At 38.2% G+C, this 14,437-nt stretch overlaps 1 protein-coding gene across 1 annotated transcript; it reads right to left on the reverse strand.

Moving 5' to 3' along the window:
- Positions 1-242: 242 nt before the first annotated feature.
- LOC103722599 (auxin-responsive protein SAUR50) lies at positions 243-1,240 on the reverse strand. The gene has a single exon (XM_008813206.4). The coding sequence runs from the start codon at positions 851-853 to the stop codon at positions 542-544; it is 312 nt and encodes a 103-aa protein (XP_008811428.1). The 5' UTR covers positions 854-1,240; the 3' UTR covers positions 243-541.
- Between the last annotated feature and the right edge of the window lie 13,197 nt (positions 1,241-14,437).

The following is a 14,437-nucleotide window of genomic DNA, read 5'->3' on the forward strand; positions in this document are numbered from 1 at the left end:
TCTGAACTTTTAAAAGGTGGTTCCGTGCCATCTTGGCTCATCTCTTCAGCTTTCTTTCTTCTTTTTTTTTTTTTTTTTTTTTCTGTGTGTGTGTGAGTCTGCTTTTTTTTTTCTCTGTTTTTTTGAATCTTACTCTGTCTTCATTTAGTTATCTCAATTTTCATGCAGTGAACTCAGCAGCCATGGACTCAAATAAATAAAAAGAGAAAAAAAGAAGGAAAACATAAAGATGGGCAAAGAGGAGAAGAAAAGAGAGATATATCTCTCTTCATCCTTCACTAATTAGCTCTCACAGGGCGGCGCAAACCGCACGCCGCTCTGAGATGTACAAATCCAACCCATAGACAATCCCATGGGCTTTACGTCAGAATCACTACAATAAAAAAGAAGAAAGAAGAAGAGAGCAGAGAAGCCGGCAAAAAGAACAGAACAGGTGAGAGAGAAGCCGGCAAAAAAGAGGAACAGAGGGCAAGCCACACAGAGAGAGGTAGAGGTAGAGAGAGAGAGCTCCCTCCCTCCTTCCTCATCATCCCTGTCCTCTTCATCGTAGCATGGAGGTGAGGGACCGGAAGACGACCTCCTCGCAGGGGATGGTGAGGCCCATGTCGTGGTCGAAGCCGAACTCCTCCTCTGCTCGCCGGAGGAGGCTCTGGAACTCGGGGTGGGAGAGGTAAGAGATGGGAACAATGAACCGGCTCCGATTCTCCCCAACGTACACCGCGAAGTGGCCCTTCGGCACGTCCACCGGCAACCCTTCTTGCTCTCCTCCACTCCTCCCCAAGCTCGAGCACCTCTTCAGTATTTGCTTCAAAACAGCCGTTTGGGGGAGCTTGTTGGACTTCCTAATCGCCATTTCTTCTTTCCTTCCCTTCTCAGACTGCTACCAATTGCTTAGAAGTTGATAGAGACCAGGAAGCGTGCAAAAGAGAGGAAAGCTGAGATGGTTGGAAAGTAGAGGAGAGAATTTCCAGTGCGGTAGCTGGGTGGGAGAATTAAAAGAGGGGTGAGGGGGTATTTATAGGGGAGTTCGAGGGGAAGCAGGGCATGTGCTCGGGTTCGGTTGAGGAGGACAGGCCACGGGGGTGTCGGGGTGTGTGTGCGCTGGTGGAAAGGACATGCCCGGGTGACCCTCCAATCCCTCTGCCTTCCCTTCCCAAGGACAAACCTGGCCCCTCTTTCTCTGTATCCACCAAGATCTCCCTCCCTATAGTTTGTACACGCAGGTTTGTGCTTGTATTCCTTTGATTAAATCTTGTGGTGTGGGACTAAAGTTTGCAATATTTGATCTCTCCTCCCCAAGTTGGATATACGTGCGTTTTTAGTTCAGTTTTTTCAAGTTTCCGCTTCCTACCAACTCTGCTTTTCCTCTTTGCCTGGCATGTTTGCTCCCTGACAAGTTAGTAAAAAAGTAGTTCACAAGCAATCCCACTATTGTCTCTCTCATCTGTTTTTGTTTTTTTGTTAAAAAAAATTGTTCTGTGGATTTGGAATCCGGTCTTAGTGACAGGAAATGGAGCATGGATTTTAAATATCTATGCTTGGGGTTTGATGTTAATTTCTCTAGTACCGAGCCTCACCTTATCCCATTTAGTTTTAAATAATATAGTGTGATAAAAGATGCAGCAAAAGTTATCAAAATCACTCTCACCTTGTCTGCTCTGATGGTGCGTTGAACACGGTCTCCAAGCCTCTCTCCTTCTCTCTCTCAGATTTTGAAGCCTGGCCGTCATCTCTGTCGCTTAAAAGTAAACCACGAAAGACACTAGGTGTGCTTCTTTACATGCAGTGCACGTATCACGGTCCATCTCTTGCACTCCCACAATCCAAGCCATCCAAAATGGTGTCTTCCCCCAAGAACAGCTCTCTCCGTGGCCTCACCACAAAGTCTATTTCCACATACAACTTTCACAGTTCTCGAGCAAGCAGTTACTCCGCCATGGCCCAAAGTCTTTATCTTTTACCCAAAGGTAGTTTTCTGTTGCTCCTTTTTCTTCTCTCCCATGCTTGTAGAGATGAGAGAGATGTTTACGTACTTGACAGTACCACCCTGGTGCGGTTTGGCCGTTTTCAATTCTCAAGCTTGTGACTCCTCTCTCTCTCTCTCTCTCTCTCTCTCTCTCTCTCTCTCTCTCTCTTCTATCCAAACACTTTCCCCACGGGACTGCAGGTTCTCTTGGACAACCTGACCGTAGGCACCGGGATCTCCTATCACTCCTTTGAAAGCTTTTCTTGTTGGTAACTCTATTGAATGCTTACAAGGTCCCACTTATTGATGCAACGAGAACAGTGGATCGACACTATTTTATATCCGAAGTGAGATCATACTGTGTTAACTCTGGTTGGGCAGCTTTGAAAAATCTCATTTTGCGTATCCTTGAGTTAAAGAAAAGGATTTGGCTTACTTTATTCTCCGGCAACATTCTCCATTATTAGGATGATATGCCATCAACTTCATTACTTCTGTACTTACTAGATGCCGCGTTGAGTTGTATTAGAAAAAAACAAATAAGTATACATGTGATACAGCCATGCCTATATGATGCTGTTCATCGTAGCATATTATTGTCCGCGATGGGTGCTCACTTTTATTTTTTTCTATTTTTGTTTTAAATAAAAATAGGGCATAAGACTTTTTGGACCGGTCACATGAGTTAGCCATGTGACACCGCCGCATATTCTCTAAAATAATTATTAAAAAAATAAAACATAAATATTATTTAAAAATTACTAATAAAGCAAACAATTACAGTATTATTTTTTTCTACAGAAACGTTTTTTTTAAGAATCACGTAACAATCTGCATCACCTATAATATTTTTTTATTAGTACAAACTTATAATATTTTTTTATTAGCATAACGATTCGTATTAGTTAGTAATATTTTTCATTATTAATATGATTCTATCAGCCTATATTATTTTTTTTATATGGAGTCTGTACATACAGTGTATATACCTTTGAGATGTGCCAAATGCGACGGAACAAAGAAATGAAATTACTTTTTTCTCTCTCTCTTCTTTTTTTATTTTTTTCCTTCTTCTGCAAATATTTTAACATACATATTTTGATGGGAGAAACTCTAAACTATTTCTAATTAAGATCAAGAAAGCCGAATCAAAGAATACCGCAGGCCCAAGTTCTCTTAATTATAGTCTATGAAAGCTAAACAACAAAATTTCTTGCCAAAACTCCCAAGCTAAACAGAACGATCTCTAGCCCTGGACAAAGATATAAGCTTTAACATTGGAAGGAAAACATTGGTCAGAGGACTTTGCAAGATAAATCAGCCTGTAGGCTTATAAAAGGGCAATGTAATGGAGTAAGATCATAACCAGACAAGGCCAAGGGGAACCAAGCTGCCGCCAACCAGTATACGCACAACCAGACTAGCAAAACCTCTGCACCGTGAAACTCTTGGAAAGTAGAGCTAGAAATGACTCAAGTTTATGAAGTTCAGTGGCATAGAATTGAAATTAGAAATATCATACCAATGTGGGAACTACGTTTCCTGGATTTCTTTTGTGATGCAAGTCAGTTGCACTCTCAAAAATGAAAGCAATCTTTAATCAAACTATTTAGAAATCAATCAACTGTCGAAAAATAAACACAATAATATAAAGATATGAGTTCCATGAATGATAGAGTGAAGTGATCAAAATGCCCCTGAGCATAATTTATGACCAAGGACTATAATGATGATATATGATAGAGGTGCTTAATTATTGCTCAAAAAAGAATTTGATATATCTGATGACTCGTGAAAATGATTTATAGTTTATGGAGATGTTTGACTCAATTTTATTAAATATTTAGATAATTTATCTTGTTTGAGTTGAGGGGCAAATTGGTACCTCAAGATATGTGCACAAATACTAAGATTTTTTTACTAATTGATTAGGGTTGTCCATTTCTAGAATTAACTATGTAGGTTATGTCAGTGTTAAAACCTCAAAAATGTTTGAAACAGGTTTACATTCAATTCAATTCAAAATAGCATTTAGTTTAGAATTTTACTCAAATTACGTTAAATGAAGCTGTGACCACCATAATCGATGGGTAATTTTGTTTGAGGTTTATGTTTGAGCTATTATAGTTGATCATCCTATGTAATTTGACTCAAGCTATCGGATATTGAATTAAAAACCAATGTCAATTAACTTTCAATTAACGTTTAACTCCATTCATGATTCATATAAATTCCCTCATTTAGTTTGAATCATTGTTTAGTCATGTTCTAGGTTCCTATTGGAGCCATCAAAATTCAAAAAAATTAACTAATTTTTGTTTAATTTTGATTAAAACTCTTTTTATCTAGTTTGGAACAATTTAAGGTGATTAGGCTGGGTCAGATGCAATTTTAGTTAAAGCGGTCTTCATTCTAAGTCCAGATTTATCACAGATGACGAAGTGCAAATCAGTGCATGTTTATTCTGCAATTGAATTGGTTAAACATTTTGGAGAGTTTCAAACCTTTAAAGCAAGCACAACCTTTCATGTGGAAAATGAGGTTTTTTTGAACTTTTTGCAATTGAATTACTACTCTACACTTGTTGTTTGCAAGGATATGTGCATTTGTGCATAGGCGAAGGTTCTAAATTTCTCAATGTTGCAATTGGATGACATTTTCACCTCTAGCTCAAAGAGATTCAAAAAAAGGCTAATGCAAGATTGTTGGATCAAGCGCTTACCACCATACCAAAAGCAGTTGCTGTTAGTAGAGGTGCAACTTTATTTCCTTAAGCCGAGGCTGATCACAGCAGGGCAACCCTCACGGCTATCAACGGCAGAGCAGAGCCTCATATTAAGCGATAGGTGGGCTGAAGGAGCTTCGCAATGCGCCCCCATAAGCGCATCGGCAAGCTGGGCTGTCAAGCACTGATGCCACCATATGGCCCCCATAAGCCACACGTGGCAGCGAACCCCTAGGGGGGAGGGCTTGGAAAAATCCCAACAATTCCCCCCTCCTCCCAAGCGATACCCTGAGAGTTCGAACCTGCAACCTCGTTCTGATACCACTTGTTGGATCAAGCGCTTATCACCATATCAAAAGTAATTGTTGTTAGTAGAGGCACAACTTTATTTCTTTAAGCCGAGGTTGACCACTGCAGGGCACCCCCCACGACTATCAACGGCAGAGCAGAGCCCTATACTAAGCGATAGTTGGGCAGGAGGGGCTTTGCAATGCGCCCCTATAAACGCATCGGCAGGCTGGGCTATCAAGCACCGATGCTACCATGTAGCCCCCATAAGCCATACGTAGCAATGAACCCCTAGGGGGGGCTTGGAAAAATCCCAACAAAGATGCACATGCATATCTTCGGTTCTTTGAACCAAGGCTGACAATTTAATTACTTGTTGTTATGGACTCTATAATCATAACTAGAGCCACTTTTGATTCTTTAAGTATTTCTTTAAAGTTTGCAGGTAAATTACAAGTTTGACTCTTCTCTTCAAAGGGAGCCTTCAATGGTGGTTGCAATTCCATGCTTGATCAAGTTATAGGATGTTGCTGCCGAACTTCAAATTTTGTGCGTGCATATTTCTTCAGAGGCTAGCCACATAGCTGATGCCCCATATGCTATCATTTTTTTTTGGATAGAGTCATTTCCTTCTATGGTTCTATCATCAGCCTTGTTAATTCCATAGACTATTTGTTCGACATAATTAATACTTTGTAAAACTCTCCCTGTAATATATGTTCAAGGTTCTTTGCCCCCTTCTTAACAATGAAAAAAAGTTGCAAGTAAATAACCAAATTGGTAGCCTTACAATTTTTCAAGGTCTAAGATGTTTGCATTGGTTCTTCTTGCAATCTCATTGGTTCATCTTTTATGCTCATTGGACTTCAAATTTTTCTAGAGTTAGGAACCTAGCCCGAAATCCATTTCATTATAATTAACTTGGTCTACCTAAACCGGATGCCCATTTAAGATTTATTATTAGCCAAAGGCTATCTTATATTATCTATTCTGCCAAATTGAAAATTAAGTTACAATTTTTTATGCCTCAACCCATTTGGCCGGATATGTAATAAATGGCCACATATACATCAGATTTTTATCTCTTAAGACATGTAAGGCCTGCTAGAATTGCTTAATTTCATAAATAGATCCTCCATACAATAATAAATAAGCAGTGACAATTAGAACATCTCCACACTCTATCATAACAATATAAATAACCAAACGTTTTAGTGATTTGAAAGTCATCTAAGGCAAATACCCAAGAATTTCCATTAATACTGTCCTCAAGACTCTACCAGATAATACATAAACTTTGGTCTCTAATACACTGCTCAAATCCAATCCAGCTACTCCTTAGCATCTGAAAAAAGGACAAGAAAGTGAATTGTGAGCTAACTTTCTATTAAGTTACCTATCACCTCTAGTTGGATTAAGTATATAATACAAATAAATATCTAGGTAGATATATGGATCATTGTCGAATGTAGAAGAAAGAAAATTTACAAATTTCAAAGAGTTTTACATATGGCATGTAAATGTTTATCTACTTAACTTATTCATCTTTCAAAATACTAGTATAAAAATTATATTTAATGAGTCTTATTGAGAAAATCCTTTTTTATGAAATTTTTAATAAAAATATTTACAATTTCATCCTCTCTTATTTTTTTTGAGTATAGCCACAATAAACCCTATGATAAGGCCTAAAAGAAACTAGTTCCTAAATATATGAAGTGCCAGCAATCAGCCCCATTAGCTAAGCTCGAAAGAATCAAGAGCTAAATATATATTTGTTAGTAATCAACCTTACTCACTAGGCTCGAAAGAAACTAGTTTCTAAATACATGTTGCAAATGATCAAATAACTAGCTGGCTAGGCCTGAATCACAGTCAGAGTGGAGACTAATCACTAAATTCGTTCCAAAATCGGTTTCTCGGTCTTATAATGAACATATGGATTTCAATATCCATTAACTTCCAAATAGAATTTGACAACTCATTTTATACATTTCCATCATCTAGAATTACCCAACATATCTCTTTTGAAACATAAAAATCCAGCATCATGCTTAAGAAGAGTATGTCATGCTCGATCCATATTTTAAATTCTTTTCTTTATGTAGGTAAACATAATATTTAGTTTCAAACATAAATTTTTTCTAAATAATTTCCACAAATTTGATTACAAGGACTATTATTAGGCTATTCACCAAATACATGTTTAAAAACTAAACATTTAGTTATGACAACATCATTGAGTCAAGAACAAGCTTCAAACATAAATTTCAAATCATATCATATCAAGTGCATGGTAAAACTGTTAGGGTGGTAGAGGTATTTACTGATCTAGATTGACAAGGTCCAAAAATCTCTTGACAAGGCTACACATGACCTAAACAAGATACCGTAATCATTAGGATTCCTTTAAAAATCTTGAAGATAACTCCTACAATTTAATCTTTCTTTCACTTTTAGGTATATGGAAGGTCCCATTGGGTTGTGAGACCCTCTTAAGACTCCACAACCTAAGATTCTTTCATATTAAGGGTGGTGGCCCTGCAAAATAGTGGCTCTAGCTTTGGGTGGTAGAGATCAAATCTCAACACACATCACCTAGCCTAGCTTAGCATCTAAAAGTCCTATGTTGATCCAAAGGTTTGAATTTTATGAATAAAAAATATTTAAGTATGAGCCTACTAATCGTATGCTTTTGGAGCACTTAAGGTTGTGTGTACGAGGCAAAAATAATCCCTAGATAATCAAATTGGTTGGAAAAGCAATAAACTCAAAGTGCCCAAGTTGGAGAAGATTTTATAAGTTTTATTAAAGTTTCGAAGTGGAGGAGTCGACCCCAAGACAAGTGGAGCCGACCCCTGAATGGCCACAGGCTTAGGCAGAATGCCAAGTTCTTGAATGGTTTTAGGAGTCGACCTCATCACCACACAATTCGACTTCGACAAATTGTAAAGACTGGCATATTTTTATGAGTCGACCCCAGTAACATATGAGTTGACCTAGAATAGTCTCAGGATGAAATAGAATGTAGTGAAAAATTATCGTTTCTCGAGTCAACCTAAGCAGCACAAAAGCTGACCCCTACTAATCACGAGTCGATTCTAGGATCAGCTGAGTCGATTCTAGAATGGTTTTAGGCAAAAGATAGAACACAGTGAAAAATAGTTCTTTCTTGAGTCGATTGAAGTCTTTCACGACTCATGCCTTCTACAAGTTGACCCTTATGTATCTGATAGTTCAAACAACTAGTTTTGTTATGAATGAAGAATGGAAATTTACTCCTCCATTGACTCTTTTCACCCTTCCAATAACTAGAAACTATTTTCCAACAACTCTTTGTGATATAAATGCTTTCAGAACAAATTGAAGGACCCAAGAAAAAGGGAATATCAAGTGCTATTAAGTGAAACGAGAGAGAACTCCAAGTATGCATCCCCATGCTCATGAGAGAAATTAATTGAGCATTCAAGTGAGACAGCCAAGCATTAAAGAAAGGCTTCCATTGCATTCAACTCATATTTTAATGGCTTTTCATTTTTCTCATTAATAAATCAACCTAGGTGACCGTTGGTTCCGGGATTTGAACCCATATCCACCCATTTGTTATCAGGTTGATTGGGAATCGACCCGACTTTAAAAAAAGATCCCATCTAAACCAATTTATGCTGAGTGAATTTGTATAGGATGGCAGGTATAGGTTAGAGTTTACCGTCCCTACATTTGAGGCAACTATCAAGGAGCATTAGAGTAGTTAAATTGCAACACTTTGTAGGGAACACTATAAGACAAGCAATACTTAGTTGAGCTCCATGAACAAAAATTCTCTAGTGCACACACCAGAGAAAATCGAAGCGATCTTCCATTTTTGTCATGTATCTTGTTTCATCAATCTTAAAGTAAAAGTCAAGTCTAAATCGGAAGAGACTCCTACTAGTAGAGTTCACCGCTCCATGACTTACAAAAAAGAAATATGTGAGCATTGTCTATGAGGCTGTCCACATGTATCCCTCTCTTATTATCCATCAAACTGCCCTTCCCTCTCCATCTTCCACGAGTTCCTTCTCCTCCCCGAGTTTCTTTCTTTTCCTTCGAAATATGGACTCCCTTTCTCCTTGTGACCATGGCCTATATTCACTTGTACACAATTATGGCTAGGTGTTAAACACCTAGAAAATTAGTCATCCAACAACCTATACACATCTCTAGGCAAATTGATACATAATTTTCTGAACATCGTATTATCCAATATGCAGTAGATGTTTAAGTGATATACAGTCGATAGATTTCTGATATATATTTTAAGTTTCTTTGATGCATACCTGTAGTAACCGAACACACATCTCCAAGTAAATTGAATGCATCCAGATAAATTGATATACGATTTTTAGAATATCGTGCTCACAAGTACATAGTATAAATCTAGATAATACAAATTCAAAGAGTTTCTGATATATAATTTAACTTTTTTGAACACATACCTAGCAGTAACCTAATACATACCTTTAAACAAATTGATAACTTCTGGAATATTGGGTTCACCAGTACATAGTACATGTTTAGGTGATACATACTCAATAAATTTTTGATGCATACTTTAAGCTTTTTGGTACATACTTTATGGTGACTTATTACATACTTCTAAGTAATCCGATAAATAGTTTTCAGAACATTGTATTCACTAGTACACAGTCTATGGTCTTGCAATACTCTTAGGATGTATGCCTTTACAAGGAAGAAAATTCAAAGGAGGAAAAAGGGACTTGGAAGGGAGGATGAAAGCCTCATGGATGGACGGAGAGGGAAGGATAGCTTGATAAGAAAGAAGAATGGGATGTGAACGGATGGCCTCACGAATGACGCTTCACGTTTTTTCTTTCTTCTTTTTTATTTTTATCATAAGACGGTTGAACTCCATTAGTAGGAGTTCCATCCCACTTTGACTCTTTGGTTTCCACTTTAAGATGGATATGACAGGGTACATGACAAAAAAGAAAGACCTTTCCATACTATTTTTTTTTGATTCACGCACCGGAGGATTTTTGTTTGAGCTCCATAAGTTGTGTTGGAAACAATATTTGAGTTAGAGATTGGCTTGAGATTGGATGTAAAGATTTTGACTAGTTTCAAATCCAATGGTTGAAACCTCAACCATAAGATACCTTAACTCATAAACAAGCTAGAGCCAGCCCCAAATCCACTAGGATAAGGGAACCATTGATCCATCCCTCTACAGGAGTTTTGCACATGTAGACTAGTACTAGATTCATTTGACTATTAAAACATAATATGTTGTAAAGATATTATAAGACATGATTTATGCTATGATATTAATAGAATTATATATTAATATAATAATATAATATTATAATACTTGGGAAAATTTTTTTGAAGCCATTTAACTAATAGGAAAATGTGATAGCATACTTTTGAAAAAAAACTCATTCCCTTACTTGCTAAGTTGCTCAAAACATTTTATCAATATAATTGCAAAAGGTTATTCATGTTATTTTACAATGTAAATGAAACTTTAAAGCATGAATTTGTAGTTAATTTTAAGGTTTCCACACTCTTGGCCTATCAACACTAGTTTGTTGCTTTATTCCAACTAAATTTCAAATATTCCAGAAAGCAATTAATATAATTGCTAAATTGGTGGCACCTATGAATTCTTTCGACAATGCAAATATGTAATTGAAAATAATTTATTTTTTGATAGAGTAAACAAATTCTTTTTTATTATGACATTGTATAACTATCTCAATACTTCTCATATATGAGTATTGTAAATGCCCAAATCCTACCAAGTCCATGTTCTGATAATCTAGAAGTAAAAATCAAGAGATTCTTGTAACTTTCTTCTTTATCTAGATTCAAATTTCTTGCAATCTCCTTCCTTGTTAGAAATCCGCCAAGAATTCAATTTTTTTAAAATACAAATCTTTTCAAAATACTCACCGTGTGTTGACTTGTGATGGACGAACTATCTTTTCAAAATACTCGAACTGGTCTTTGAACCTTCTTTGTTTTAAAAGCCACTAGTGTTGGTTTTTTGCACTGGGAGATGTGAAGATCGACTCTTCAGCTTGCTATAGGTTAGCCTGTTGGAGAGATCAACTTGCTGGATTGATCGGCTTGTTAAGTGCTTGCCCCCTATTTTTAGCTCTGCTTGGTTGAGGTAGAAGGCTTGGATATTTAAGGTTGTCCTGATCTGAGCAAGTCGGTTAGCTGGTCATGTGCTTGGCTTGGAGGCTGATATCTCCACTTTGATTGTCTCGACCTAGGGAACTCAGTTAGCTTGTTAAGTCTTTGGCTCGAAGGTCGGCATTTGCTTAGACTATCCCGACCTATGGAGATCGGTTAGCTCGTCAAGTTTTCGACTTGGAGGCTGCTAGTGGGTTGTCCCAACCTAGGAAGCTTAGTTAGCTCATCATATCTTCAGCTTGGAGGTCAGTATATCAACTTGGGCTATTCTGATCTAGGGAGGCCGATTAGCTTGTCAAGTCTTCAGCCAAGAGGCTGGTAAAACAGAGGTGTAGGCCCTCGTGGAAAATTTTCTAAAAACTTTCTAACTGCAAAGGCTTATATGTCGGGACTGTTGAAAGGCTCGTCTGACAAACATAAGTGTAGGCTCATAGGAAGCTCACATAGGAGCTTTTTACCCGTGAAGGCTTGTAGGTTAGGGCTCTTGAATTGTTCGTCCAACGAATAAAAATGTGGGCCTCTAGGAAGCTCTTCCAAGAACTTAGCCATGAGAAGTTGCAGGTCGGGATTTTTAAATAGCTCGTTCGATGAACGGAGGTGTAAGCCTCCAGAAAGCTGCTCCAAAACTTTCTAGTTGCAAAGGCTTGCAAGTCGAAACTATTGAATAGCTTGTCCGACCTATTATGCTCAAGAGCGTCTTCGTCAATGGTTGTAGTGGGACACATTTGACTAGAGAGATCATTGCCGAAGGCGCTCAGACTCGGCAAAGAAAGAAAGTGGGATTTGTCATAATTTTCCACAAGTTCGAAGGTTCAGATTCTTTCTCTAGAGCCAATCTGTTGATGCTCAAATCCTACTCGATCATGTTTTGATGATCTAGAGGCGAAAATTTAGGAATTACCATAACTTCCTTTCTTATATAGATTCAAATCTGCTGTAATCTCCTTCCTTGTTTGGACCTGCCAAGGATTTAAAGTTTTTAAATTCAAATCTTTTTAAAATGTTCACCATATGTTGATCTGTGATGGGGAAACTAGATTTAGGCCACATCAAGTATATTTATATGAAACCATCAAGTGCTTGTTGGAGCAGTATCACCCCTTGATACTTGAATAAAGGGCAAGTATTCAATTCTAGTTGGGGTTGGCCTTCAATTAGTGAGTGGGATATAAGGTAGAAGGTGAGAATTGACCTCTAAAAATCTTGAGAGGGAAAAGGAGAGATTATATTTGAATAAGCAGTGTGAGTACAACCGGGCATCTGATAAATAACTCAACTACTTTGCCTATATAAAATTGAACCGATAATTTGTGTGTTAAATTTCCTAGCATAAAAATCCAGAGTATAATAGCAACTTAGAATTACCAAAGAGATACTAACCAGTAAATCTTGAATTCTCTTATTATAGAAAAACCAAGGGGTTGTTGTAGAAAAGTCCATCCTCCATGTTTGGAGGCTTGTAGCCGGATCGCAGGCACCAAGTAAAGCTGCAAGGTCGTTGCAATTCAAGATAGCCCCACCTATGATAGGTTTGCTTGTAGCCAAATTGGCTGCAAGTCGATCTACAATGCGAGCGGTTATGAGCTAAGCCCCCTCCATGCCCCCAAGGTCTCGAGACCCTACCGTATATTATCATGCTTGAACTCCACGCTCCCGCTCCCATGCATCCCCATAGCCGATGCTAGCAAGGGAACTCGCCTCTCTGTGTGTGTGCGCGCGTGCATGCACGTGTCGTCTCCATCCTCCTCCACCAGATCTCTCTCAATCCTCTATGCTTTGTCCTAAAAGTCTATCTCATTGATCTAGCACTTCTCCTTCAAAACCCTAAATAACATCAATGACCAAGCCCGTAACATAGCCCTCAAACCATTTCCACCTTTCCATTTCTATCACTATGTCCACCTCAATATATCAAGACTGCCATGCTCAACAACCTCCTTCACCACATGTCCATTAAGTCCTACTACATAGATCAAATCCATCATTATCATAGTCTATAAACTCACCATTGTTGGCAAGCTCCAGACCCTCCTTGAGCACTCTTGTGCAATAACCTTCCTTGACTTCTGTACCTCCCTCTCACCCGCTCCTTCCCCTAGAACCTCCTTAGTGCCTCTAACAATGGTGAATGCCAAACCTTCATCCATCTTAAGATCTTTGCCACTCACCATCGAGGCATTGCCAACCTCGTCATCCACTTATTAGGAAGCATGATGCTCAATGTATGTGCCTTGCACGCCTAACTTGCGAGAATTTATACCCTACACTACATGCACCATGTGTCGGCGCACCATATATACTAATCACACATCTTGATTCCTATGGGCCTCATTCATCATTCGCTTATCTTAGATTGCTGCCCTACGTACCTCGTCTCGGTTTGTTCTTATGGTGCACTGCTGACATGGAGTACGTGGTGCAGGATATAATTTCTCCTAACTTGGTGGGAGAGGTAGGGCTTTTCCTACCGGCTAACCCATGAGGTTGATCCATCAGCCTTACATCCATACCCACCCCATCATGCGCCAAACAAGGGAGATTGAGAGTAGAGCACTTGAATCTCAAGTTGCACTACAGCTTAAGCTCTAGTGCAGCTCCACCAAGGAGTTCAAAGAGTCCTGGCCTAAGTGCTATACTTAATCATCTACTAAATATAGAGGCCATAATATAATAAAATTAATAGACAAAAAGACAGTCATTATAGTCAAAGTTAAGGCTCCTAAATCAAGAAATGATTGAGTTCCTTTTTTTCCTTTTTTTTTTCTTTTTGAAAGAGAAAGATATTCTGTCTCAATATTTGAGGATGTACTATCTAAGATTCAAACTAGAGCCTCAAGCGGCTAAACAGACGGGCATTACCATTTTTCTATATAGAAAGTATTACCTTGTTTTAGTTTTTTTTTAAAGAAGAACCCGCGCGGTAATCTATTATTCTATATGAAAAGGGTCTACAAAAGTGAGAGACACATGAAGTGATATCCCTGTGATGTGACATATTTTGAAATATTCTCAACAAAACTACGTACATGAGCAATATATGCTACTAGATATTCTGGTTTTCTTCTTCCTTTTTCATTCTATCTTGTAATCGGCAAATATGGATTCATACATATCTATGCTCTATTTAAATGTCGACCTAGATAGCACAAATTAATATTGACTTGAAATCTGCCCCGCTATATATAGGACTTGAACGCTGGCGTACTACAAATCTGCATAACAAATTATAGGGAATGGATCGACAGTTTATATCAGCC

The sequence above is a fragment of the Phoenix dactylifera genome, unplaced genomic scaffold (genome assembly GCF_009389715.1).
Source record: "Phoenix dactylifera cultivar Barhee BC4 unplaced genomic scaffold, palm_55x_up_171113_PBpolish2nd_filt_p 000742F, whole genome shotgun sequence".
Lineage (NCBI taxonomy): Eukaryota > Viridiplantae > Streptophyta > Magnoliopsida > Arecales > Arecaceae > Phoenix > Phoenix dactylifera.

Bases quoted from the DNA above. Each gene is read 5' to 3' on its own strand.
- LOC103722599 (XM_008813206.4), bottom strand. From the start codon at position 853: ATGGCGATTAGGAAGTCCAACAAGCTCCCCCAAACGGCTGTTTTGAAG.